Source organism: Eptesicus fuscus, chromosome 15 (genome assembly GCF_027574615.1).
Source record: "Eptesicus fuscus isolate TK198812 chromosome 15, DD_ASM_mEF_20220401, whole genome shotgun sequence".
NCBI classification, from domain to species: Eukaryota; Metazoa; Chordata; class Mammalia; order Chiroptera; family Vespertilionidae; genus Eptesicus; species Eptesicus fuscus.
The window spans coordinates 17,555,064-17,581,045 of record NC_072487.1 but is presented as its reverse complement, the minus strand read 5'-3'; the positions used below and the strand labels follow the sequence as shown (position 1 = coordinate 17,581,045).

The following is a 25,982-nucleotide window of genomic DNA, read 5'->3' as shown; positions in this document are numbered from 1 at the left end:
TAGTCCTGTCTATTTTAATTGTTTCCAGTAGTCTAAATTATTCTTAGTGATAATTATACCAGTGGTATTTTAATTTAATTGTTAAATTGTATTCAATTTTTAAGGGTGCAACTTGATCAGTGTAGAATTATCATTCAGCTTGAAATACTGAAGACAACCTTGTTTTTTTAGGTCCCATTTTAGTTACCACGCATTTTCAACCCATCATATATATATATATAGAGAGAGAACACTATTTGGCACGTGTCCTGGTATAACTAAAATGAAAGGATACAGTCTTTGTTTTCAGGAATCAAAGAGCCTAGTCAGTTGACAGAGGAATTAAAAACTACTGTTGAATACGAGATGGTAGTTGCCATTGGGGAGGTATGTTCCAAGCGCTTTTGGAACATACATGAAGAAACCCATATTGAGGGTCTAGAAATTAGGAAATGAGAAGATAGGGGAAGAGAAGAGAGAGGACTGGTGTAGTAGGTTGTAAGTGCTGAGTCCTACAAATGCTAGCCTCTTATCTCAAGCCTAGTGACAGGGACTTCAGTGGGACTACCCCTGACCCCGTCCAGCTGCATGTGTATCCCTTGCAGTTGGGGTAGACAGATATATATGGTAGATTGGCCACTGCCCCCAAAAATCTAAGCAAGAGGATGGACTGGCTATCTGGTGTGGTGGCGGACGCAAAGGAGAGAGTTCTACAATGTCGGGATTGGCTTGCATGCCTGGAATTTGTGTTTCCTGTGGATAAAATGTGGGCACTATGAGCAAGAGAACTGCAATGGAATTTTCTCATCTCTTCTTATAGGTCTGCTTAGGGGATCCAAGGCCTCTGTTAGAGGGGGTGGGACAATTAAACCAGAAGAGAGCATCTTACCGGCATCAAAAATCTAAGGAGAACTTAATCCTGTAGGTCTGATCTACTTGCCATGGAGCAGTAGGAAAGTCCCTTTGGGGCACGTGAGCTGTAAAGACACTCCTAGTCTTGTAGCCACAGATGCTGATGCTGCTCCTCAGGAGCCTGCCCAGATCCAGGGATGGAAGGGGAGGCCAAGCCTATCAGCATCAATTAAAGGGACTAAGGTTAGGGGAACCCCTGAGAATTCCTCCAGCTGTCACGGTGGCCTTTGCTGCAGAGATTCTCCATAAGACCTCCCTGATCCATCAGCAAGGCAGCAACGTGTAGATATCCTTAGGTGTAGGCTTCGGTGGGCAATGAATGATGCCGGACCATTTACTGTAGAGACTCCAGGTGGTTGATTTATTTCCCACCTTTTCCTTTGGTTTCCACTTGTAAATATTTTGTGCTCTGCTGAGGCTTAAAAATGGAGGTCTCAAATTTCACGTTAAAGCTTTTCCCGATAATGTCACATTGTCTTGATAATTAATGGCGCATTGCTGAAATGTTGTGGAGCATAAAAGTAATTGCAATAAACAGTTATGCCCACTCTGTCCCTTGTCGTGTTTTTCTCTCTTTTGAGATATCAGTGGGATTTCATTTAACCCGCGTAGAAACGGGGAACCTTATGCACATTTCTGTTGCCCGTTTTAAAGTGTTCAGTGAGCATTGGATGAGACCTTAGTTATTTTTCTGAAGCCAGGTAGGGTTCAGGCAATGGTCTGCAAAATTGCTAAAGACAGTCCTGGAATCTTTTTAAAAACCACAGAAAAAGGAAGAATCATGCGTGCATATATTAGGTTGTCTTAAATCAAATCCTAGCCGGACTGCAGTGACACATGCTGTTCAAGAACGACTTAATACCGTCCTTCTAATCGGATGAATTGTCTTGTTGTGCAAAAACTGTTATTACACTGTGTGTGAAGCCAACCATGCTGCAGGGGGAAGAATTAAATCGCCTGACTGAGAGGTCACTTGTGCATAGTAACACAAGATCTATTACCGTTATTAGGGACTCTGGAGGACATTCACCCTTTTATGGTCTTTCAACTGCTGGAATGAAATATTTTAGTGGTAAATGACACCCTTCTGGGAAATCCTACTAAAGATTTTTTTCTCTCTCGCTGTTTGTACGTCAAAAGGGGGGAGGGGCCTCGGGGAAAAATCACATTGTTCATTTCAGATCACTTAAAATTTTTACTTAGTTTGATTTGGTGTGGTGACAGTTGCCTTTGAATGTTCCTCACTACACTATTCCTAATCTGCATCTATTAGTGCCACACTTCATCTTTCTAGCATGGCATGCACATTCTGTAATCTTTTCCGTAGGGAAATTCACCATAGCATGAAAGCTGAGACCAGGGTATAGGTGGTCTATGCCAAAATCTGGAGTAAACACTTTACAATACATGAAATGACATCTCTGTCTGCTTATTTTATTTTCTTTGAAGGTTCTTTTGCATGTATTTAGGAAGATTATGTAAGTATGTATTCTAGTTCTGCATGGCAACCCTGGTCAGTGGTAAATATATATATATATAGTTAATCCTTACTCAAGGATTACCCCCCCCATGGATTTTTAGAGAGAGTGGAAGGGAGGAGGAGAAACTCAGAGAAACATCGATGTGAGAGACACATCAATAGGTTGCCTCCTATACATGCCCCAACTGGGGCTGGGGATCGAGCCTGCAACCAAGGTATGTGCCCTTGACCGGAATAGAACCCTCAACCCTTCAGTCCTCAGGCTGACACTCTAACCACTGAGAAAAACCAGCTAGAGTAGTGGTAAATATTTAAAAACACATTTTCAGAAGTAAATGAATAGCAGTTGATCTGAGGTGACGCTTATAACAGTTATTAAATTGGGAACCAGTTTCCTTCCAATGTATTACATTCATTATAAACTGTCAATCCATTTGTTGCAATTTATTACCACTTGGGAATTTTCTTTCTGCTATTTTGCTAAATGGTTGAGATTTTGTTGTATAAGAATGAAGTAAAACTAGCATGGCAAATAACTTGAGTAAATTTTTTGTTAATTTTGAAGTCAAATAACTGACTTTGGCCTGTTCCCATTACTTCATTTCGATGTCTTTTCTCATCCTTTCTTCTAAAGCTTCCTTACTTTATTGCCTAAAAAATATGGAACTGTTAGAGTGATGTGAATAGGCACATAAATTCTCTTGGATTTCTCAGTGCCTGCTTTTGCTACAGGTATTTTGATGGGTTTGTTATAACATATCTGTCGGAATGGGATTTGGTAAGAAGGAATAGAGGGAAGGGAATACATTGTCAGTAGGAAAAATACATAGATATTTGAGCTTCACCTGGAAATAAAAATAATTTAGTAAAATGGGAGATAGAAACCCTTTGTCAGGTTGCTAATGAGAGGCTTGACCTAGCTGCTGCTGCAGCAGCATCTTTGGGGATGATGAGAGATGCAAAATGCACTGTTGCTAGGCAACTCTCTTGGCTGCCGTTGGAGCAGGTTCATATGTGCTAAGAGCTAATGAATCCTCATGTCTGCTCTTTGAAACTATTCAAAAGCCAATGAAGACATACCCAGATATTTAGTATTTACAAGTGCTTGAACCATTCTTTCCATGTCACTTACTCATTAAAAATTAAGTTGACCATTTAGTATGAATGGAATATTGCTTATTTTTTCAAGGTGGACCAACATTTGAGCCCTAATAAATATGTTTTTAAAAGGGAGCTGAATAGGGATGACTTAGTTCCTATTAAAGCTAGTTGAATTATATATATATATATATATATATTATGCTAAGTGTCCTTCCCTCTGTCTTGGTAATGATGACATGTAGCAATGCCCGGCGTCCTCTCCCTAGTGACGACTAGCCTTCTTGCAATTTCTTCAGCCCAGGAACCCGACTTGCTTTATTGCCAGGTGGAAACACTATACTCTAACCAAATGTCTGTGAAGCATTTTCCCATGCCTCATTTCATTTGATCCTCACAGAAGTCCTGGAGTAGGTAGATAGGAGACTTGGTATAATCCTATTTTATTTTCATTAGCTGGAAAACGGAGATATAGAAAGTTTAGAAAATTGACCAGACTGAAAAGAAGTGAGAAATGGTGGATCTCTGCATAGCAAAGGTCCGCTGGAGAAAGATGTTCTCTGCAGCATGATAAAATGACTCAATATATGACTCAGCATATGAAACTGAGTTGGCTGCCCTCCGAGCTTCAACCCCAGAGCCCCTAACCCTGGACTTCCCTCACACAGCTTCAGTCCACTCTGCCCTCCTTCTGCTGGAGCTCAAGTCAAAAGATGGAAATAATTAAAATATCCATCAACTGGAGAGAAGCCAAGATGGCGGCATGGTAAACACCTGAAATTGCTGCCTCGCACAACCACTTCACAACTACAACTAAAATGGACATCGTCCAGAACCACAGGAAGGCTGGCTGAGTGGAAATTCTACAACTAGAAGGAAAGAGAAAAGCACATTGAGACTCGGGTGTGGAAGTAAAGTGCAGAGATATGTAGGTGCACGCAGAAAGGGCTGGCAACTGAGTATGCAGTTGTCTTTCTCAATCAGGATGGAGACACAAGCTCCCCACTGCTCTGAACTCCAGTTCCGGGTGAGACTCTGGAGATCCAGACTCAATATGGGGAGAAACTGAACTGTCTGTCATCAGGCGAAACTCAAGGGCGGCTTTCTCTCAGAGGTGCTTGCAGCGATTACCGAGGGAGGCCCCACTGGGGCCTCTTAGGGCAGTGCTGAGGATCAGCCATAGCTGTTTGCTCCACCCTGTTGATTCCCTGAGACCCCGCCCCACCCAAGCTGTGCACAGAGGCCTTTGCATATGAATGGCCTGGCCCTTTGCAATCTAAAATTACCTAACAATGGTAGCTAGGTCAGAGAGACCCAGAACATCCAAAAAAAGGCCCAAGGCCCCACAGCAGCTTGCATTGCTTCACAGCTGGGCCTCATCTGGGCACCTCCAAAACCCAAACAAAGAGGAATCTGCAGATCTCTCCATAGCTCCTGCTGGGTGGCCTCAGACAGAGGCTAAATTAGCACCTCCTTGGAGATCCAAGAGCCAGTGTACCCAGTGGTCAAAGTGGGACCATCCAGATTACAACTCCTCAGATCCTAAGGGACATACTCAGGGGGCAGACTCAGTGGGCACCAAAGCCCTACTGAAGCAAGTCTTGCCCCATAAGGGTGTCTCCAGCACACAAGTTCTCCCATCATAGACACAGCTGATCCTCACAGCCAATTGGCCTGGAGGTCAATTCCTCCCAGTGATACCAACAGCAATCAAGGCTTAACTACAATAAGACTGTGCACACAGCCCACAAAGGGGTGCACCAAGAGTATCCACCTCAGGTAACTGGGGAGGTTGAGCCACTGGGCCCTATAGGACACCTAGCACACAAAGCCACTCCATCAACACAGGGAAGCAGCCAAAATGCAGAGACAAACAGGTCACAAATAAAAGAAATGGAGAACAAACGACTGCATATAAAGTTCAAAACCACGGTTATAAGGTTTTTCAAGAATTTTATAATTTTTGAAAAACCTTAAATTAAGTGATAAATTTAGTGAGACCCTTGAGGATATGAAAAAGGACCAACTAGAAATTAAGCATATACTGACTGAAATAAAGAATAATATACAGAGATCCAACAGCAGACTAGAGGATCAAAAGAACCAAGTCAAAGATTTGAAATACAAAGAAGCAAAAAACACCCAACCAGAGAGGCAGAAAAAAGAATCCAAAAATATGAAGATAGTGTAAGGAGCCTCTGGGACAACTTCAAGTGTACCAACATCAGAATTATGGGGATGCCAGAAGAAGAGAGCAACATATTGAAAACCTATTTGAAGAAATAATGACAGAAAACTTCTCCTACCTGGTGAAAGAAATAGACTTACAAGTCCAGGAAGTACAGAGAACCCCAAACAAAAGGAATCCAAAGAGGGCCACACCAAGACACATCATAATTAAAATGCCAAGGGCAAAAGACAGAATATTAAAAGCAGCAAAAGCAGCAAGAGAAAAACAGTTACCTACAAGGGAGCACCCATACGATTGTCAGCTGATTTCTCAACAGAAACTATGCAGGCCAGAAGAGACTGGCAAGAAATATTCAAAGTGATGAATAGCAAGAACTACAACCAAGATTACTCTACCCAGTAAAGCTATCATTCAGAATTGAACGTCAGATAAAGAGCTTCACAGATAAGAAAAAGCTAAAGGAGTTCATCACCACCAAACCAGTATTATATGAAATGCTGAAAGGTATTCTTTAAGAAGAGGAAGAAGAAGAAAAAGGTAAAGATAAAAATTATGAACAACAAATACATGTCTATCAACAAGGGAATCTAAAAATCAAGTGAATAAAAAATCTGATGAACAGAATAAACTGGTGAATATAATAGAATCAGGGGCATAGAAAGGGAGTGGAGTGACAATTCTTGGGTGGGGGGAGAAGGAGTGTGCGGGAAGAGACTGGATAAAAATTGTACACCTATGGATGAGGACAGTTGTGGGGGGGGGAAGAGCAGAGGTTGGGGTGGGAACCACGTGGAGGGGAGCTGGGGGGTGGGGGGAAGAGGAACAACTGTAATAATATGAACAATAAAGATTTATTAAAAATAAAAATATCCATCAACTGATGAATGGGTAAAAAGTAAGAAATGATGGAGCTTGAAAATGACTTCAGGTTTTCTCACTGTGCACAATATAGTCAAATACTGCTGCAATTAAATATTTTATGCTTTGTTCTCCCTACATGATCTACAATAATAATCTGCTTTGTATTGATATTTACTGCTGTGTTGCTGACAATTACCTGAAAGAGAAATTGAGTTGCTTCACTGGGCTGGAAAAAGTTTAGCTATGTCAGAAAGCAGGTCTAATTAAGCAAGTTTGTTCTATATCTATGAAAAGGCTAAGTTGACTTGCACATGTGTGATACATGTAAAACTCTTGCTGGTGCCAATCGCATGCATGTGTTTCCATCTGTCATTGTCAATCATGAATTTGGTTGACACTTCTATTATAGAGGAAGGGCGAATAGCGATATTAAAGTATTTCTTCTAATTAATTCCCTTTCAATGTGCACGAATTCCTACACGGGGCCACTAATTCTATATGAAGGCCTATTTTAAATTTAAAAGCTTTTTTTTCTGAAAGTGGTAAGTTATTTGAAATTTGCCTCTTTAATCCTCCTACAGAGTTTTTAATTACAGTGTCTTCATTCTTTGCTCAGCACTAGACTATTATTTCTGAAGGTAATAGGAAGCTGGAACCCAAACTGATTTTGTAGGTGGCCTGTCTAAAGCTCCTTTTCTACTCCCACCTCCCTCAAATCCTGGATGGTAGCCTGTAAGACAAGCCACAGGACAAGAACTAAAGCCTGCTAAGGAGCATCCCTAGGTCAGATCCTGAACCTAACTACCTGTAAGATCCCACCCAATCTCTAATAATACCTCCCTCTCAGGGGTATAATAAAGATGACAAGATCTTGCACATGATAAAAAAAACATTGTAAAGTTTCATATGAATGCCAATTTTTACATTGAATTCCAAAAGATAGTCTAAATTCAGCAAAAATTCTGTGTTGCTGAATTATTAATTATTAGTCAGGCTTGTTAATATTTTGGAAGGCTATAGGATAATTATAGTGGAATTTGTAATAGAATTTAACCTGTACACATTTATATATATTTTTTAATTCAGCTATGATTTCTTTTAATGTCACGTCACCTAGTATAAGTGTGATAGAAGGTACTCAATAAAAATTTATAGAAAGTTGTGTAAACTTCCTGGATCGACTCTCTAAATTGAATTGTTTCATTTCTTGTAAAAAGTATATTGCAAAATATACTGGAGATTCTGTTATAATTCTGTGTATCTCTGCGTTTTCTCATCTGTAAAATGAGAATAATAAAAGAACCCAAGTAATTAAACTCATCATGCAGATTAAATGAGATAATCCAGAGTATAGTATGTGGTTTGTAATCAGTGCTTAATTAAAGTTATGTGTTATTAAAATTGTAGTTGATTTTCATAGGTCCTTTTATTCATATCGCAATTATTTATCTGCTGCATTATGTTCCAGCGTCAGAGCTAAGCTATTTAGCCAACTAGGCATGTTCCTTGCCCATTTGGGGTTTATTATCATATTTTATCCCCGAAGTAAATGAAGACATCACTGTTTCCTGTGTGTGCTTCTTGTGCGTGTGTGTGTGCATGCAAGTTAAAATACGTATATGTAGATACATAAAGGGAATAGAGACTTGTGCTATTCAGTAGAAATACAATATAAGCCACATGTGTAGGTTTAAATTTTGTGGTAGCCACATAATATAAGTGAATAGGTAAAATTAATCTTAAAAATATATTTTATTTAACTCTATATTTGAAATATTTCAATATGTAATCAAAATAAAACTATTAGTGAAAAATTTATATGTAGTTTTTGTACTAAACCTTCCAAATCTTGTGTATATCTTACACTTACTGCACTTCTCAACTCGGATTAACTGCATTTTAACTGCTCACAGCCACGTGTGGATAGTGGCTGCTGTGTGGAATAGTGCGGAAGTACTAAGAATCCCAATGCTCATTTCGTTGATATAAATGTAAATATGTATTTAGAAATACTCTCCCATTGGTTTTATTAACTGAAAATAGCTTCACAGTCTCTGCAGTGTAATAGAAACCTATAATGTTTGAGAATAATAATATTTAAAGTGGGTTTTTAGGAAGGTGCTAAGAGGGTGATGGACTATCTGGCAGCATTTTTTGAGAGGAAGTAGCCAGTCTTAAAACTTATACTTTGTTAACCTTTTCTTCCTTCCGTAGTTAATCTTGAGTTTAATTTAGCTCATGTTGACTGAGTATTTGCTCTCTGTGTGGTCCTGAGTAAATACAAAGAAGAAAAGGAAAGCTACCTGTAAGGCAGTCACAGGCTAGTGTGGGCCACCGTGTTGGGAATAAGACTGCTACCAAAATACATGACATGAAGTCGTGTACAAAGCTAGAGTGACAAACAGTACTTAGAATATTCTTTTCCTCGAGAGGGGCAGTTACTCGATTATCCTTTAATATTTTCGTGGTTGTGAGACACTTGTTTTTTCATGGTTAGTGCATGTGTAGTTGAACTATCAGTTTGAAAAAGAAAGAGCATACAAGTTCATCAGGCAAGAGGAAGGACTAGATGTGCCTTGAAAAGTAAGCTGAGTAGGAAAACGGGAGAGAACATGATCTGACTTTGTTCCCTGACATCAACTACCTCCTCTGGGCAGGAAGTTGGCCCTCAGCCTCATTCCTCCACTCAGCATTTGCAGGGTCCTACTGCTGCTCTACTTCTTATTCTCCTGCTTAATAGTCCTAGGGCTACTGGGAATTTAACATCCAGTTCAGTCCATCACTCATTGAAGCATAGCTGAAAATACTTTTAGTAAAATAACATTTCATATTATTAAAGTATTATTCTTATAATATATGTAAAATATCTAAACAATACCATAGTACTAGAGGCCTGGTGCACGAATTCATGCACCAGTGGGGTCCTTTGACCTGGCCTGCGGGGATCGCACTAAAACCGGCTCTCCGCCATCCCCTGAAGGGTCCCGGATTGCAAGAGGGTGCAGGCCAGGCCGAGGGACCCCCACCGGTGCACAATTGGGGGCCGGAGATGGACCACAGGAGGGCTCCAGGGCATGTCTGGCCCCCATCTTGCCCAGTCCTGATTGGCCAGACCCCAGCAGCCAGCTAACCTACCAGTCGGAGTATCTGCCCCCTGGTGATCAGTGTGTGTCATAGTGACTGGTGGAACGGTCAAATGGTCAGACATTTAGCATATTAGGCTTTTACTATATAGGATGTACAATAGCCATACATAAACACATTGTTTATCTTAATGTATCTTCTCTCTACCCTCTCCCCCAATATATGCACACACATATGCACAAAAAGGCATTATATATGTTCCTTTGCCACTGGTGTTTTTCTCTCATATGTTATAGCCATCTTGCCTTGTTTATAAGATCTAATTGATGATTTTTGAAAAATGCTGACGTTCCACAGTGTATGAACTGCTCAATGTATGCAAGTGTCTTTATATTGATAGATGTCTAAGTTGTTCCTGGTCTTTTGCTGCTGTTGTTGCCATTACAGATAATGTAGCAAACATCTGAGGTATTCGTGGGCACCCCAGCCTTTTACAATAGCATTGGCCAATAGAACTTCCCTTGTTTGGACCCTGAATTCTGTACTGGTGTTCTAATTTTCTTATCTCTTCTTCCCCAAATCCTTCGCTTTGCTTTTTTATTCTACTTTTTGGGATATTTACTTAGCTTTATCTTTCCAATATTATTGAATTTTCTGTTATACTAATATATTTTTAATTCAAGAGCTCTTTTTGTTTCTCCTTTTGAATTGTATCCATCTTTACTTACTAGTCTTTCATTGTTTTAATGATTAGTGAGTTCTTTTCTATCTAGAGAGCATGCATTCTCTTAATATTTCTTCTAGATTCTTTAAAGATTATTTCCCTTTGATGTTTAACTCTGGAATTCACCTAGAATTTTTTATTGCATGGTAATGTATTAGAATTTCCCCTCCCCAGTAAGCCACTAACCAGTTTTTTTAACACCATTCATGGCTTAATTTTTTTTTTTCTGTTGGTTTGTAGTCTGTTTCTATTATGGATGTGACTGTTAGCATAGAAAGAAGAAATAAGTATTGTAAGAAGACGCTAATAGTTTTCCTGATTGCAGAATATTATGCAAGATGGGAGTTTACTAAATCTGTTTTCTGTTATTCCTTATCAATACACTGTTTACTTCAAGCAGTGGAATCAGAATTCTTTATTATTCTTTGTTCCAAGAAATGTAAATCAATACTTTTTTTTTATGTTTCTGGCTTGTTAAGTTAATTTTACTTCATCCTGGGTGTGAATCTTCTTGCTTAACACGTTAAGCGCCATGTCAGTCACTGGCGACTGACACTATACCTTCCGTCCAGACCTCGTCAGTCACTGGGGCCGCCAGCATATTGGTGAAATCGGGTATCACGGGCCAAACGGAAAGGAAGACAAAACAGGCTTGGTGCTTAACGTGTTAAAATAGTTTTCTAATTAGTTCATTTGTTACCATTATTTATGTTGACCCCATTTAATGGTTAATCTTATATTTGAGACTGAATTTGGACCTTAGAAAATTCATGGTATAAGTTATTTACCACTTACTTGAACGTCAAATAGTTTTGGTCATTAAAGAAGGAAAGAAGATTTGGAGTTCTGCTTTATATTTCTCCAACTTGTGTTAGCCGTTCCATTTTCTTTTTTCACTTCAAATGTAGTATGGAGTGGTTTACATTTATCATCATCCGTCTTGTGTAGTTTTTCATATCCCAATAAAATTGACTTGACTGTCATAGCTTTGGGTTCTGTGAGTAATTTACTATTTTAATAAATCCAAAAGCATTGAATCGCTCTAGTTTTATTACATAGTTGCTTACCTGGATGAGCTGCATTTAATTAGATCTCATTGTTGGAAGACATTCAAATTCCTCCTTCCAACTCGCTGATAGAAAACACATTGCCAGTGACAGAGACAGTAGTGGAAATCGACTACCTAATTGAAAGGGAAAATACAGTGGATACACATTATACTTTGCTTATAGGACACTGGCTCTTAACTTTTGTTCGACCAGTTGGACTGCCAAAGACTTAGACCTCACCATGATATAAATGTAAAACCTACTTTTGTTCAGGAAGGAAATTTTATGCTTATAAGAATTCAGTCATTATAGTTATCATTTAGAGCAAGTTGTCAAAATGTTAGCAATTGAAAAAATAAATGTTGATTATACTCCTCTTTCTCACTGATGGTTTTACATATTGATAGTGTGACTAATCATTGCTTTATGAATTAAATTTTCTTATGCCGTTTTTCAAATATATAAGTTGCCTTTGACTCTGAAAGATAATGAAGACTGAGATGGCTAAGGAGACTCACCTGTTACTCAAGTTTAGGTCAGGAAAGGTCATGGTAATTGTATTACAAGTATTTCAAACTCCTGAAGTGATATGATACTTTATCTTGTTCCAGTCTGATCTTTCCTCTGTTTTTCTATACTTGGAGCTCCTATGTGATTTACCCTTTTGTGTGTGTGTGTGTGTGTGTGTGTGTGTGTGTGTGTGTGTGTGTGTGTGTTTTGTATATACTGGGAAAATCTTACCTCAACATTTTGATATCCTGGTGACATTTACCTAACAGGTAAATTTTTCTGATTCTAAGTTAATTTAGTCAAAGTACTATTTAAGTACCTTTTTTGCAAGTGATAGACTTTTTAAAAAAATTCTTTATTGTTTAAAGTATTACATGAGTCTCCTTTTTCCCCCCATTGACCTCTCCCCTGCCACCCCCTCCCCCAAGCACAAGCCCGCCCCCGCCCCCCCTCACACACACACACCACTCCCCCCACACACACACACACACTGTCTGTGTCCATTGGTTTTGCTCATATGCATGCATACAAGTTGTTTCAAATAGCTGCAATGCTATTACAGGATCTATCTTGTTGAATGGAATTGGAGCAGATAAAAAAAATAGGAGTAGTTTATGCATTCTACAAGCATTTTATGGTATTCTGGGAACCAGAGATACAAATATGAAGAAGATGTCATCACTGCCTTTGTTAACACAAAGTAGCAAGTATTTGGGCTTTGGTGCAGTCTAACTCCAGTATGTACTAGCTCTATTACATTGGGCAAATTATTTGGCCTTTATGAGCTTCAGTTTTAGTCATTGGAAACATGGTGATGATCATGATTTTCTATAAAGTGCTTAGGAGAACGTTTATAGGAACTGTCCAGTAGATGTTATCTGCAACTTTTAGAGGAGCCATTTCAGATCAGATGCTCAAGCTGGACTGGAATAAGGCTAGAGTGAATATCAAATAGAAAGAAGATTGCCCAGTGGGGGCCTTTGCTAGTCTCGATACCTTTCTTCCCTTGACATCACTTAACTCTCAAAGGTTAAACTTCAAGACCCTAGATCACTAATTTAATTATAATGTTATGATATAAATATAATTTGAACCGCAGAATAGAATTATACTATGCTTACATGTCTTTGATGTTGCTGCATGCCTGCAGATTCCTCATAAGTGGAAGGGATGATTAACTTTCCAGCACTTCTGTCTGTGGGCTGCTTTCCAGTGTGTTACTTAATGAGAAGATACCATGAATAGAAATGTCAAGTAATTAGGAAGCTAGGATTAACTGATGTTCAAAGGCACAATAGATATTGTGTCCATTTTTTGTAGAATGATTTTTTAAGAGTTTTGATGTTAAAATTATTAAATAATGCCACTTATGCTTCTGTTTATAGGAACCATTCAAGCTTATTCATTGTTATGTAAAATTCATGTGTGTGTGTTTTTTTCAACCTAACACATACTGTTATCTTACCACTGTTTTATAAATGGCAAATGCACTTGGGTACTTAAAATTTACTTCCATTTTTTTCACAGAAGAAAGTCTTATGCAAAGGTGGTTCAGCACTTATCTAATCTAAGGATATGGATAAAATACAAACTAAGAATTTACTTTTGTAGTTCACATCTAGTTTTCTAAAACATAAGTCTGAAAAGTTAAAGAAAAAGCAGATATTGCTGTCAGTTTTTGCCTCTTCTATTACATGATCATGTCTTGAGTTATTTCTTTTCACTGGTATCTTTGTTTTCTATTTATATTTATTACTACATTTCTCATATAGTAATAAAATATGAGCTATCTCATACTTTCAAAATAGAGGGATAGTTATAAACATCAATTATATGTTCTCTCTTGATAACTAAAGTGAATAATAAACAAACCCTTTTTATTTCTCAGAATGTATGAGTAGATAGCACTAATGATTTTCATTATAGAATTGTGTGAAAGATTATTCTGTTATCTGTGTAACTTCATATGGTGTTGCCAATACGGACACTTTTCATGGAATCCAAGTTAAATTTCTGTACTCCATTCTTTATATGATGCTGGTTTGTGTCTCTTCTGATTATTTTTTTCCTGTGTTTTGTCCAAATATAGGGAGAACAGTTACACAATAGTTCTTCATCCTGTTATAGGTAGCCTGGACTCACATTGCTTTCACTCTGCCAAGGTAGAATGGAGCAGTGAACTAAGACATGGACTCCTATCCTCATCTGCCACCAGCTAACTTTGTGACCCCTCTAGACCTCTGTTCATCCATCTGAACTTGACAAAGACTCTTCTGACTCTTAAAAAACAACAACACAAGCCCGGATTCTTTTTAAAAATTGTAGTAAACACATAATATAAAATATACCTCATCAAAAAATTAAATGTACCGTACAGTATTGTATACAATTTTTCATCTTGCAAGAGTGAACTTCATACCCATTTCCTCACCATTTCCTCTTCCCCCTCACCCCTGGCAACCCTCATTCTACTTTCTTCTTGTAAGACTGAGTACTTTAGAAACCTCACGCAAGTAAAGTCGTGCCGTATTTGTCCTTCTGTGACTGGCTAGTTGCACATAGTGTAATGTCTTCAAAGTTAACTCATGTTGCAGTAAATGGCAGGATTTCTTTCTTTCATTAAGGCTGAATAATATTACATTGTGTGTATATACCACATTTTCTTCATCCATTCATCAGTAGATATTTAGGTTGTTTCCATAGTTGGGCTATTGGGAAGAATGCTGCAAGAACGTGGGAGTGCAACTATTTCTTTGGGATCCTGATTTCAGTTCTTTTGAAATATTTTTGAAAATGCCTATGCGTGTTTTATTATAAAAACTAACAGTGCCAAGTTAAGTAAAAAAATTAGTCTCTTTATATTTCATAAATTGTTACAGAAAAGTTTGTGTTTCAATAAAAAGACTTGTTTTAGAACAGGCAGTTAACAGCAACTGTGTAGTTAATGTTTTGTTTTGTTTTGTGAATAAAACTTAAAAGAGACTATTTACTGCCTGTATTGAAATTTCCAGAACTCAGATTGCTTGATCATATGTTAGTTTTACTTTTAATTCTTTGAGGAACCTCCATACTGTTTTTCATAGTAGCTACACCATTTTATATCCCACCAATAGCACACAAGGGTCCCAATTTTTCCACATCCTTGCCAAACACTTGTTATTTTCTATTTTATTGATAATGGCCATCTAAATGAGTGTGAGGTGATATCTCACTGTGATTTTGATTTCCATCTCCCTAGTGATTAGTGATTTTGAGCACCTTTTCATATACCTGTAATCATTTTATTTCTGCTTCGGAAATGTCTATTCAAGTCCTTTGCTCGCTTTTTAATTGGGTTATTTATTGGTTGAGTTGTAGGAGTTACTAATATCAGACATATGGTTTGCAAATATTTTATACCATTTTGTAAGGTGTCATTTTTTTTTTTTACTATGTTGTTTCTTTTGCTACACAGAAGGTTTTCAGTTTGATTTAGACCCACATGTCTGTTTTTGCCTTTGTTGTCCTTGCTTTTGGTGTCATGTCCAAGAAATCATTGCCAAAATCAATGTTAGGATGTTTCCCCACTATGTTGTGTTTTTTTTTAAATATGTCCTTACTGTTTTCAGAGAGAGGAAGGGAGAGGGAGAGAGAGATGGAAACATCAGTGGTGAGAGAGAATCGTTGATCGGTTGCCTCCTGCATGCCCCCTACTGGGGATCAAGCCCGAAACCTTGGCATGTGCCCTGACCGGGAATCAAACCAGCAAACTCCTGGTGCATGGGTCAACGCTCAACCACTGAATCACGCTGGACAGGCTCCTGTGTTTTTTTCTAGGAACTTTATAGTTTCAGGTCTTAGCTTTAAGCCTTTCATTCATTTTGAGTTACTTATTTGTGTATGTGTAAGATAGGAGTCCAATATCCTTCTTTTCATGAAGATATCCAATTTTTCTAGCACCGTTTGTTGCAGAGACTATCCTTTCTCAATTGTAATTAGTATGCATGGGTTTGTTTCTGTGTTCTCTCTTCTATTCCATTGTCTATTTGTCTTGTGCCAATATCATGCTGTTTTGATTACTGTAGCTTTGTAATGTCTTTTGAAGAAAGGAAGTGTGAGGGACCTGTCTTTATTCCTTCTCAGAATTGTTTTGGTTATTCAGGGGCTTATGGTTCCATATGAATAATATAATTGTTTTGTGGGTTTGTTTTTTTGTGTTTTTTTGTTGTTGTTGTTGTTTGTTTTTTGTGGGGTTTTTTACTGTGCAAAAAATGCCATTGGGATTTTAATAGGGATAGCAGTGAAGCTGCAGATTGCTTTTGGCATTATGGACATTTAAACAATATTAAGTCTTCCAATCCATGAACACAAGATGTCTTTCCATTTATTTATGTCCTCTAATTTCTTTAGCAATGTTTTTTAGTTTTCAGTATACAAGTCTTTCATTTCCATAGTTAAATGTATTCCTAAGTACTTTATGTATTTTTTAATGTGATTGTAGATGAGATAGTTTTCTTTTCAGATTGTTTGTTGTTAATATATGAAAAGACAACTGCTATTTTGGTTCATTTTGTATCCTGCAACTTTCCTGGATTCATTTATTAAATGTTTTTTGCACAATTAGAATCCTGCAAACAGAGATAATTTCACTTTATCCTTTCTGATTTGGATGAGTTTTGTTTCTCTTTCTTGCCTAATTGCTCTGGCTAGGACTTTCAGTACTATGTTCTGTATTCTACTAATACTATGTACTATGAATAGAAATGGCAAGAGTGTACATCCTTGCTTTTTTCCTGATCTTACAGGAAAAGCTTTCAGTCTCTTATTGTTCAATATGAAAGTGTTCCTGCCTCTTTAATTCTGGGGGGAGAGTTTAAGGATTTGTGTTAGTTTTTTTTTTTAAATGTTTGGTAAAATTCAACTGAAAGCCAACTGGTCCTGGGCTTTTCTGTGTTGGGAGGTTTTTTTATTGCTGATTCAATCTCCTTCTTTGTTATTTATCTGTTAGGTTTTCTATCTCTTCACGATTCAGTCTTGGTGAGTTGTATGTTTTAGGAATTTATCCATTTCTTCTAGGAATTTGTTGTGGTATAATTATATATAGTTATCTCTTATAATCCTTTTTATTTCTGTGGTATTGGTTGTGATGTCTCCTTTCATACTTTGCTGCTGTTGGATGGAATGTTCTGTATATATCTGATCAGTCCATTTGGTCTATAGTGTTGTTCATGTCCTCTCTTTCCTTGTTGATCGTTCTGGATGTCCTGCCCATTATTTAAAGTAGAGCCATGAAATCTCCTACTGATATTGTGTTCCTATTTTCCCCTTCAATTCTATATATTTGGGCATATATATATTGCTCTGATGTTGGGTCTGTATATATTAATGTAGTCTATTTTCCTGGCAAATTGACCTTTTTATCGTATATAATATTTTTTGTCTCTTGTGACTAAATGTGTCTATTTTGTATGATACAAGTATGGTTACACTTGCTCTCTTTCGGTTACCATTTGAATGGAATATTTTTTTTCTCATTCTATTACTTTTAGCCTATGTATGTCCTTAAATGAAAAGTGAATCTCTTATAGACAGCACACTCTTCTATAAGAGTCCTTATAGAAGAACTCTTATTTATATCTTGTTTGTTATCCTTTTAGTCACTCTTTTTAAAATGTGTTTTTAATTGATTGTGTGTGTGAGAGAGAAGAGAAAGAGGAAAGGGGATAGGAAAAGAGAAGGAAACATTGATCAGTTGCCTCCCACCCCACCCACCTCCCCCACGTGCCCTGATCAGGGATCGAACCTGCTACCCAGACACATGCCTTAACTGGAATTGGCCCACAACTCCTTGGTGCATGGGAGGATGCTCCAACCAATGGAGCCACCTGACCAGGACATTGCCATCTTTTGATTGAGGAGTTTATTCCATTAAAATTTAAACTAATTACAGATAGGAAAGGACCTACTATTGCCATATTGTTAATTATTTTCTGTCTCATAGCTTTTTTTGTCTCATTTCCTCTGTGCTATCTTATGTCTCATTGATTTTTTTTTTATAGTGACATGCTTTGTTTCCTTATTCATTATCTTTTGTGTATCTTGTATAGGTATTTTTTTAGTGGCTACCCTGGGGCTTACAGAAAACATCTTATAGTTATAACAGTCTATTTTGAGCTGATAACAGCTCCAATTCCATACAAAAGTTCTACTTTTTTATTCCCCACACTTTATATTCTTGATGTCACAGACTACATCTTTTTATATTGTGTATCCATTACCATATTTTTACAGTTATAGTTATTTATACTTTTGTCTTTGAACTTCTATACCAGAATTAAAAGTGATTTATGCTCCAGTATTACAGTATTTTGTACTTTTCTATATATTTACCTTTATCAGTGAGCTTTATACTTTCATATTCTTTTGTATTTCTCTCTAGTGTTCTTTCCTTTCAACTTGAAGGACTCCTGTTAGCATTTCTTATAAGGCAGGTCTAATAGATAAACTCTATCAGCTTTTGTGTATTTGGAAATTTTTTGCTTAATATAGTATTTCTGGATTTTTTTTTCTTTCAGCACTTTGAATATATCATCCTTCACCCCTTTGGCTTTCACTACTTTTTGCTGAGAAATCTGCTTATAGTATTATGGGTCTCCTTAATAATACCATCATTTTAAATTAATTTGTTTATCAAGGACTTGAATTCTGAAGGAGAGTAAAGAAAGTATTGAGTTTTATGAAACCCCAAAGGTCTTGACTCAGGGAATTACAGGGCACTTACTCTGGAGTGTAGAGAGCCCAGGAGCAGAGGAACCAAGAGCTCAAATGACCTCTCAAGAAAACTGATAAATATACATATATGTTACTTCATTAGAAAAACAACAGTTGTGCTTCAATGTAAAAAGTTTTCCACACCTATCTACACTAATAAAAGAGTAAGATGCAAATTGACTATACCTTTATGACACCCACCAGCCAATCAGGAGTGAGTATGCAAATTAACCCAACAAAGATGTTGGGTTAATTTGCATATGCAGGCACCGAGCGGCCGGGGGCGGGGCAGGACGCAGGCATTCCGCCCCACCCCAGCTGCTCTGGGCCTCTGGGCAGCATGGGAAGGTGGAAAGGCGGCTCCAGCCTGAGCGAAGGCGGTGCCAGCAGCCAGGGAAAGGAAGGCCCATTCTTGCACGAATCTTCATGCATCGGGCCTCTAGTATATCTATATCTGTCTTTCCTCATAAAATAACATCTGTTTGGGATTCCATTGACCTGAGGATTTAATTTGGGTTATAATTGCTTCAAGAACTGTATTAGGCCTAAGAAAACTTATTGTAAAAGGTTCCCACTTTGGTTTTTCATTACTGAACTTGCCAGAGAAAATAAACACCCATACCTACTTCTTTAGTTCTAAGGCTCATAAAGGAAATGTACTCTTTAGCATAAATATAGTACTTTATTTCTTTCCTGACATTATGGTTAAAGCAGTTGTTTTAAAGCCACACAACTACATAAGTTATTTTATAAGATGCCACTAAATGTGCTGCTTGCCCTTCCCAGAACTCAGAATCTGTCAGTGCCTGGGTAGAGCTCTTCCCAGAAGGGGCAATTCATTGAGACACACAGACGATCCAAGATAACCTTTTGTTTTTAATTAAAATGGAGAATGAGAAGCCAATTAAAAAATTTGTCTTCCCTCATTTGCTCAAGGTGAGGATGATGGAACTTCTGTTCTAACAGAGCACCAGCAATTGTTAAAAATCATAAATCTGGCTGTGCTGTGAGTCTATAGCCATTACATGCATATCTTTAAATGCCGCCCTGGTATAACATGGTCAGGCTCATTAATGAATGAATTGTTAACTGTTACATTTTTTGGTGGTAGGGTTAGGATGTTTTTCCTCCTTGAAATTGAATTAAAGTATATACCTTCTAAGCTAAGAAGAAATAGGCTTTCTAAGATTACAGCAGGTAGAGAAAATTCAACAAATTCTAGCCAACAAAACTAAAATGCACTATATGGAAACTAAAATTTTGTGCATGCTCAAGTAGTTTTTTGCTCATAGTAGGTATTCACTCAATTTTTAATTGAATTTTTAAAGTAAAGAATATCTTAATTATGATATAATTCACATTCCATATAATTCAATCAAAGTGTACAATTCAATGACTATTAGTATATTTACAGAATTATGCAAACATGATTACTTATAATTTGAGAAAATTTTTATCACCCTCCTCAGCAAAGAAACCTTGTACCCATTAGTCATCATTCCCCATTTTTTCCTTCACTGCCCCATCCTAAGCAATTACTGTCTGTCTCTGTATATTTCCCTATTCTGGACATTTTATATAAATGGAATCATACAATATGTGGTCTTTTGTCACTGGCTTATTTCACTTTATACAATGTTTTCAAGTTTCATCCATATTGATTACTATTCCTTTTTATGGGCAAATAACATTACATTGTATGGCTAGACTACATTTTATTTATTCGTTCATCTGTTGAACACTTGGGTTGTTTTTACTGTTTGGCTATTATGAATTATGCTGCTATGAACATTATGTCCATGTATTGTGTGGATGCATGTTTTTCTTTTTGGTATGTGCTTAGAAGTAGAATTACTAGATAATACAGTAATTCTTTTTAACCATTTGAGACTGTTTTCCAAAGTATTTGTACCAGTTTACACTCCCACTAGCAGTGTCTGAGGGTCTCCACATACTTGCCAACACTTGCCATTGTCTGTTTGCTTTTTATTATAGGCATCCTATTGGGTGTGAAATAGTAAACCATTCTGGTATTGATTTTTATTTATGTCATGGCTAATGATGGCTGAGTTTCTTTTTCTGTTTTTAATGGCCATTTATCTTCTTTGGAGAAATAAGATTCTTTGCTCTTTTAAAAATTGGGTTATTTGTTCTTTTCTTATTGAGTTACAAGAATTCTTTATATATTCTAGATAGAAGCCCCTTATTGGATATATGATTAGCAAATATTTTCTCTTATTTTGTGGGTTGTCTTTTCATTTTTCTTCATAGTATCTTTTGACATCTGAGTATTTTTAATTTAATGACATCAGAGTGTTTTTTCATTGACCTGTATTTATATTCTTATGCCAGTACCACCCTATTTTGATTACCTGGGCTTTAGAGTCAAATTTGAAATTGGGGATTTTGAATTCTCAAGCTTTGTTCTTATTTTTCAAGATTATTTTGGCTATTGGATTTCCTCTCTGTTCCATATGAATTCTAGGATTACTTCTTTAATTTTGCCAAAGAAGCCAGTTGGGATTTTGGTAGGCATTACATTGAGTCTATAGATCTACTTGGGAAATATTACTATCTTAAATTAACATCATTAAGTCTTTTGATCCATAAATGAATTGCTCTTTTTGTTTTATTGTGTTATGCATATGTATTGAAATGGGGACCTTGCTTATTAACACCCCCCCTTACAGTACAACTGATTTTAATTATTTTATATTGGAACAACATAATTGAATATTTCAATATGTGGAGTTACTTTATTTCTATATCCTAAGTGTAGCCGATCATTAGAACTATAAATTTCTTTGGGGCAGTATATATCTTAATTAGTTTTGTGTTGCTTAGAGTAATGTCATAGTTGCTTAAGAAAAAACATTTTTTTAATTTGTGTCTACCAGCTAATTATAAAAGGGATAGAATATTAGTGGCACTATAAAATTACCATTAACGACAAATTGCTAACTGACTGTTTCTTAGTCTTCTAATTCATATCTATACTAATAAAAGGGTAATATGCTAATTAGACTGGGTGACCAGACATCTTCCAGATGTCTGACTTCCTTCCAGACAAAGCCATGGTGGCAGGGTCCGAGGCAGAGGCAGTTAGGGGTGATCAGGCTGGCGGGGAGCAAGCAGTTAGGTTAGGGGTGAGATCAGGCCGGCAAGGGGAAGCAAGCAGTTAGGGGGCGATCAGGCTGGCAGGGGAGGGCAGTTAGGGGCAATCAGACTGGCAGGGGAGTGGTTAGGGGGCAATCAGGCAGGCAGGCAGGTGAGCGGTTAGGAGCCAGCTGTCCCAGATTGTGAGATGGATGTCCCTGTGCGATTGGGCCTAAACCGGCAGTTGGACATCCCCCGAGGGTCCCAGATTGGAGAGGGTGCAGGCCGGGCTGAGGGACCCCCCACCTTAATACACAACTTTCATGTACCGGGCCTCTAGTATATTTAAATTACCCTTTTGAATAAAAATAAGTAGTGATTGCTTTACAGGTTGATTTCCTTCATCAGGCATAATTAATATCTTCTTTAAATTCACTTTAGGTACCAAATTTGATTCCAGTTTTGATGTTCAAATTGGGAAGACCACTAGAACCTGCATTATACATTGATATCTTATATACTTTACCTACACTTGGTGTTCACAAGGTTTGTATATTATCCAATTTACTTGAAGAATAAAAGAAAGTGAGTCATGAATAATACATTGAATTTTGGTCGGTATATGAAATTTTGAGCCCTTAATTTTGCTGTGATCACTGCTCCCCTTGTTGGGCCAAATGTATTTATTAAAATATCTGAAGAGCAATTCTTTTAAATCAATTAATAGCCAAGTTTTTCCATTGGTTATTATCTGAAATAAGGTCTTTATGTTCCCGGGATTGCTACCCAACCTCTCAAAGTTACCTGCAACCTTTGAGAAGATGGGTAATACTATAGTAAACTTCCACTTAGGTATTTATTTTATGAAGAGGGGGGCTTTTAATTCTTTTGGTAACCTGGGGATTATCTACATTTACATCTATGAAACCTAAAATTTTAAACTATTTCCTAGGTGTGCATAGGACAAATTCTACGAGTAATCCAACTTCTTGGAACCACTCCACAACTGAGAGCTGTCACTTTGCGCTTGTTGACATCTTTGTGGGAAAAGCAGGTGAGCTCAGATACACACTTGTGTAAGTAAGTATTAAACATGTTTTCTTCAATAAAGAAAACTGATGTTGTCATTATGTATGGCAGTGCTTTGACATAAGTAGTATTAGTGTGTGGCATCAGTGACTGCGTTGGAGAAATTTGATTCACTGTGATGCTTCTGATCAGTAATGCGGTCAGTTGTGATTGACTCAGAGAAATTGAGACTAGAAAATAATCTTATTTCTTTGATTCTGAAATTTATTTTTCTGTTTTTGTGGGAAAGTAATAAAAATATGATAATAAGTGATTACAGCCTTTGTAATTAGGGTGAGGTTTAACCACTTTTTTTCTTGTTTTATGAGATGAACAGTGCATGGGACTGTAAGAAAATCCCTAGCAATCAAAACAGCATTCTTCCCTGCTGATTAGAAGAAAGACATTATAATTTGCAATGCAAATGGGAGATTTGGAGAGAAAAATGCTGCATAACAGGAAATAATGATTATTCAACTCAAATTGGGAAATTTACCTTTTTTTGTGAACTTATCTTTTTAGGATCGTGTCTATCCTGAACTGCAGCGGTTCATGGCCATGTCCGAGGCACCCTCTCTGTCCACGAGCAAGGAAGTCCAGTGGGAGAAACTGATCGCTAAAGCAGCATCCATCAGAGACATATGTAAGCAAAGGTAAGATGTGCTTACCCCTTGGGAATGTGTATCATGATTTATTATCTTGCATTTATTTTATTGCAAGCAAGAATCTAGGAAAAGATGGTAGAATATATTTGAGTAAGAATAAATTTTCAATTTAAGTTTTCTGATTATAAAATTTAGTAAGATTGGAAAATAACTTTGAGAAGCAAGCATGTCTTATATCTAATCTAGCTTTGTAGGATTTTCATATCCTTTTCTGGATAGCAATTTAGTACTGTACTAAAGCATATGAGTTTATGTATTTTATTTTTCCTTATATAAATCCCTGTGACCTAAGCAGTGGACTGTAGTCCAATTGTCCTTATATTCTCCCAGTGTTGTGTTGATTTTCATAGAGTTTTAACAGAGACGGCCTTGTTTGTGACCCATTGCACGGAATTAATTATTAGGAATTACAACAAGGAAGGAAATGATCTTGAATTCCCATGTATGCTCTAGGGTTTAGGAGGATATGAAGATAGTCGGGAGATGACCCTGCTGTTCTAGAGTATGGGTTGACAAATAGGAGGGGACATGACTGCAATAGCACCAAGCAAAGCTCCAGTGTTTTTTTCTGGGTAGAGTAAGGTAAAAATATTTAGGGAGGAAATAGATTTGAGACATTTAAAATGAGTTGTAATCCTGCAATTCCATATGTGTCGCCTCTGCACTATAGAATTACGGGGGGCATATCTCATTTTTGTCCGTAATGACACCATGAATGGTACTTCCTAAAGTTGTGCAATGAATGGGTTGGCCCACATACTGTTCACTGGCCCAGGGGACCGTATTGAGTGTTTCAAGAAAAATCTCGGATCAGACTATATCGAAGCCTAGCATTTCTGCATCTCTTCTAAGCCTCAGCCTTTTGCAAATACAAAGATGACCTCAGTCTAAAAGTTACGCAAATGTAACACAAGACCTGAGAGTCTGGATGCTCTAGGGGTATTGGCATGGGAAACGTTTTAGAGGTGAGAGATTACTATCTGACAGTGCACTTTGGCATTCGTAAAGCTGCAGCTCGGGAGCGAGTCTTTTGAGAACTTATTCAGTGCTCCTGTAAGTTACCACTTCAAGATCCATCAGCTTTTCCAGTTTTGGAAAATGATTTCTGTTTGTCAGGACAGAAAAGCAATAGAATTCCAGTCAGGCAATTTCACCAATTGATATTTCGTCAATTAGAGAACAGTATTATATCACTGAAGGGTTATAAGTAATGCAGAGGATGATCTGAGTTAAAAGCCTTCTGCTGATAGCACAACATATGTGGAATCGAGCAGAGGGGGAAGGAAGGAGAGAGAGTGAGTGAATTCAATACTGTGCTTGGGTAGATGCTCTGACAGTTATAATTCATATTATCATCATCATCATCATCATCATCGTCACATTGTGTAATAGGTATAGCCTCTTCAGTTAGCATCACTACGATCATAAATCACCTTCCGACCCCGAGTACTGACTGCTTTTGTAGTCAGTGTCTGATACCAGAGCAACTTCTGGGCAGGCGTAGCTCTCTTCTTACTGATAATCTCACTAAGGTAAGTCAGTTCTTTTCACTATTGATACGCTGGAAATTTTGTCAGCTCAGACATTTCTGATTTAGGGAGAATACTATTTAAGAAGTGTCTTCCTTTTGGGATCATATTTCTATATCAAAAATGAGCCTTAAATTAGAGCAAAAATGACAATCTTTGAAGAAAAATACATGGTGTTGTTATTTGAGGGTCAATATTTAGGAGGCAGAAGGGTAAAGACAAGCTTCAATGCTTTTTGTTCAGACAAAAGACCAGGAGATGGTAACAGAGCTCTCTGGCTGTGCTCTCTTTCTGAACTGCCGTTCCCTGCAGGCCCTATCAGCACGGTGCAGACATGCTGGCCGCCATTTCCCAGGTGCTGAACGAGTGCACCAAGCCCGATCAGGCCACCCCAGCAGCCCTGGTGTTGCAAGGTCTCCATGCACTCTGCCAAGCCGAGGTAGGCTCTTTGAATTGGCTTGTATACTTTTGAAGAAAAGAATTTACAAGGTATATTGGTTACAAGGATATAAGATGAGATTCGAGTAACTGAAAGTTTGGATATTCATTCCCAGAGATTTCTGGTTAAAAGAATGAAGCAAGACCTTCTACTTCACCCATTCTTTTTTTTTTTATTATTGATTTTTTTTTTACAGAGAGGAAGGGAGAGGGATAGAGAGCTAGAAACATCGATGAGAGAGAAACATCGACCAGCTGCCTCCTGCACACCCCCTACCGGGGATGTGCCCGCAACCAAGGTACATGCCCTTGACTGGAATCGAACCTGGGACCTTTCAGTCCGCAGGCCAACGCTCTATCCACTGAGCCAAACCGGTTTCGGCTTCACCCATTCTTTGTAGAGGGGAGACTTGACACATCTGGTTATGCAGACATTCTCTAGAGAATTATTTATTCTCTTACTTATTTCTGTTCATATAGAAGGGAAAGTTATGCTTATAGGAGAATGCTTGAATACATTGGCTTCTTAGTTTCGTGATTCGAGAGCT

At 37.6% G+C, this 25,982-nt stretch overlaps 1 protein-coding gene across 1 annotated transcript in view; it reads left to right on the top strand.

Moving 5' to 3' along the window:
* Window positions 1-25,982, top strand: part of FOCAD (focadhesin) — a 243,842-nt gene that overhangs the window by 72,373 nt on the left and 145,487 nt on the right. The window contains exons 11-14 of the mRNA XM_008145042.3: window positions 22,176-22,280; window positions 22,687-22,788; window positions 23,325-23,455; window positions 25,309-25,435. Coding sequence (XP_008143264.2) covers window positions 22,176-22,280; window positions 22,687-22,788; window positions 23,325-23,455; window positions 25,309-25,435 — 465 coding nt within the window. The remainder of the gene's footprint in view (window positions 1-22,175; window positions 22,281-22,686; window positions 22,789-23,324; window positions 23,456-25,308; window positions 25,436-25,982) is intronic.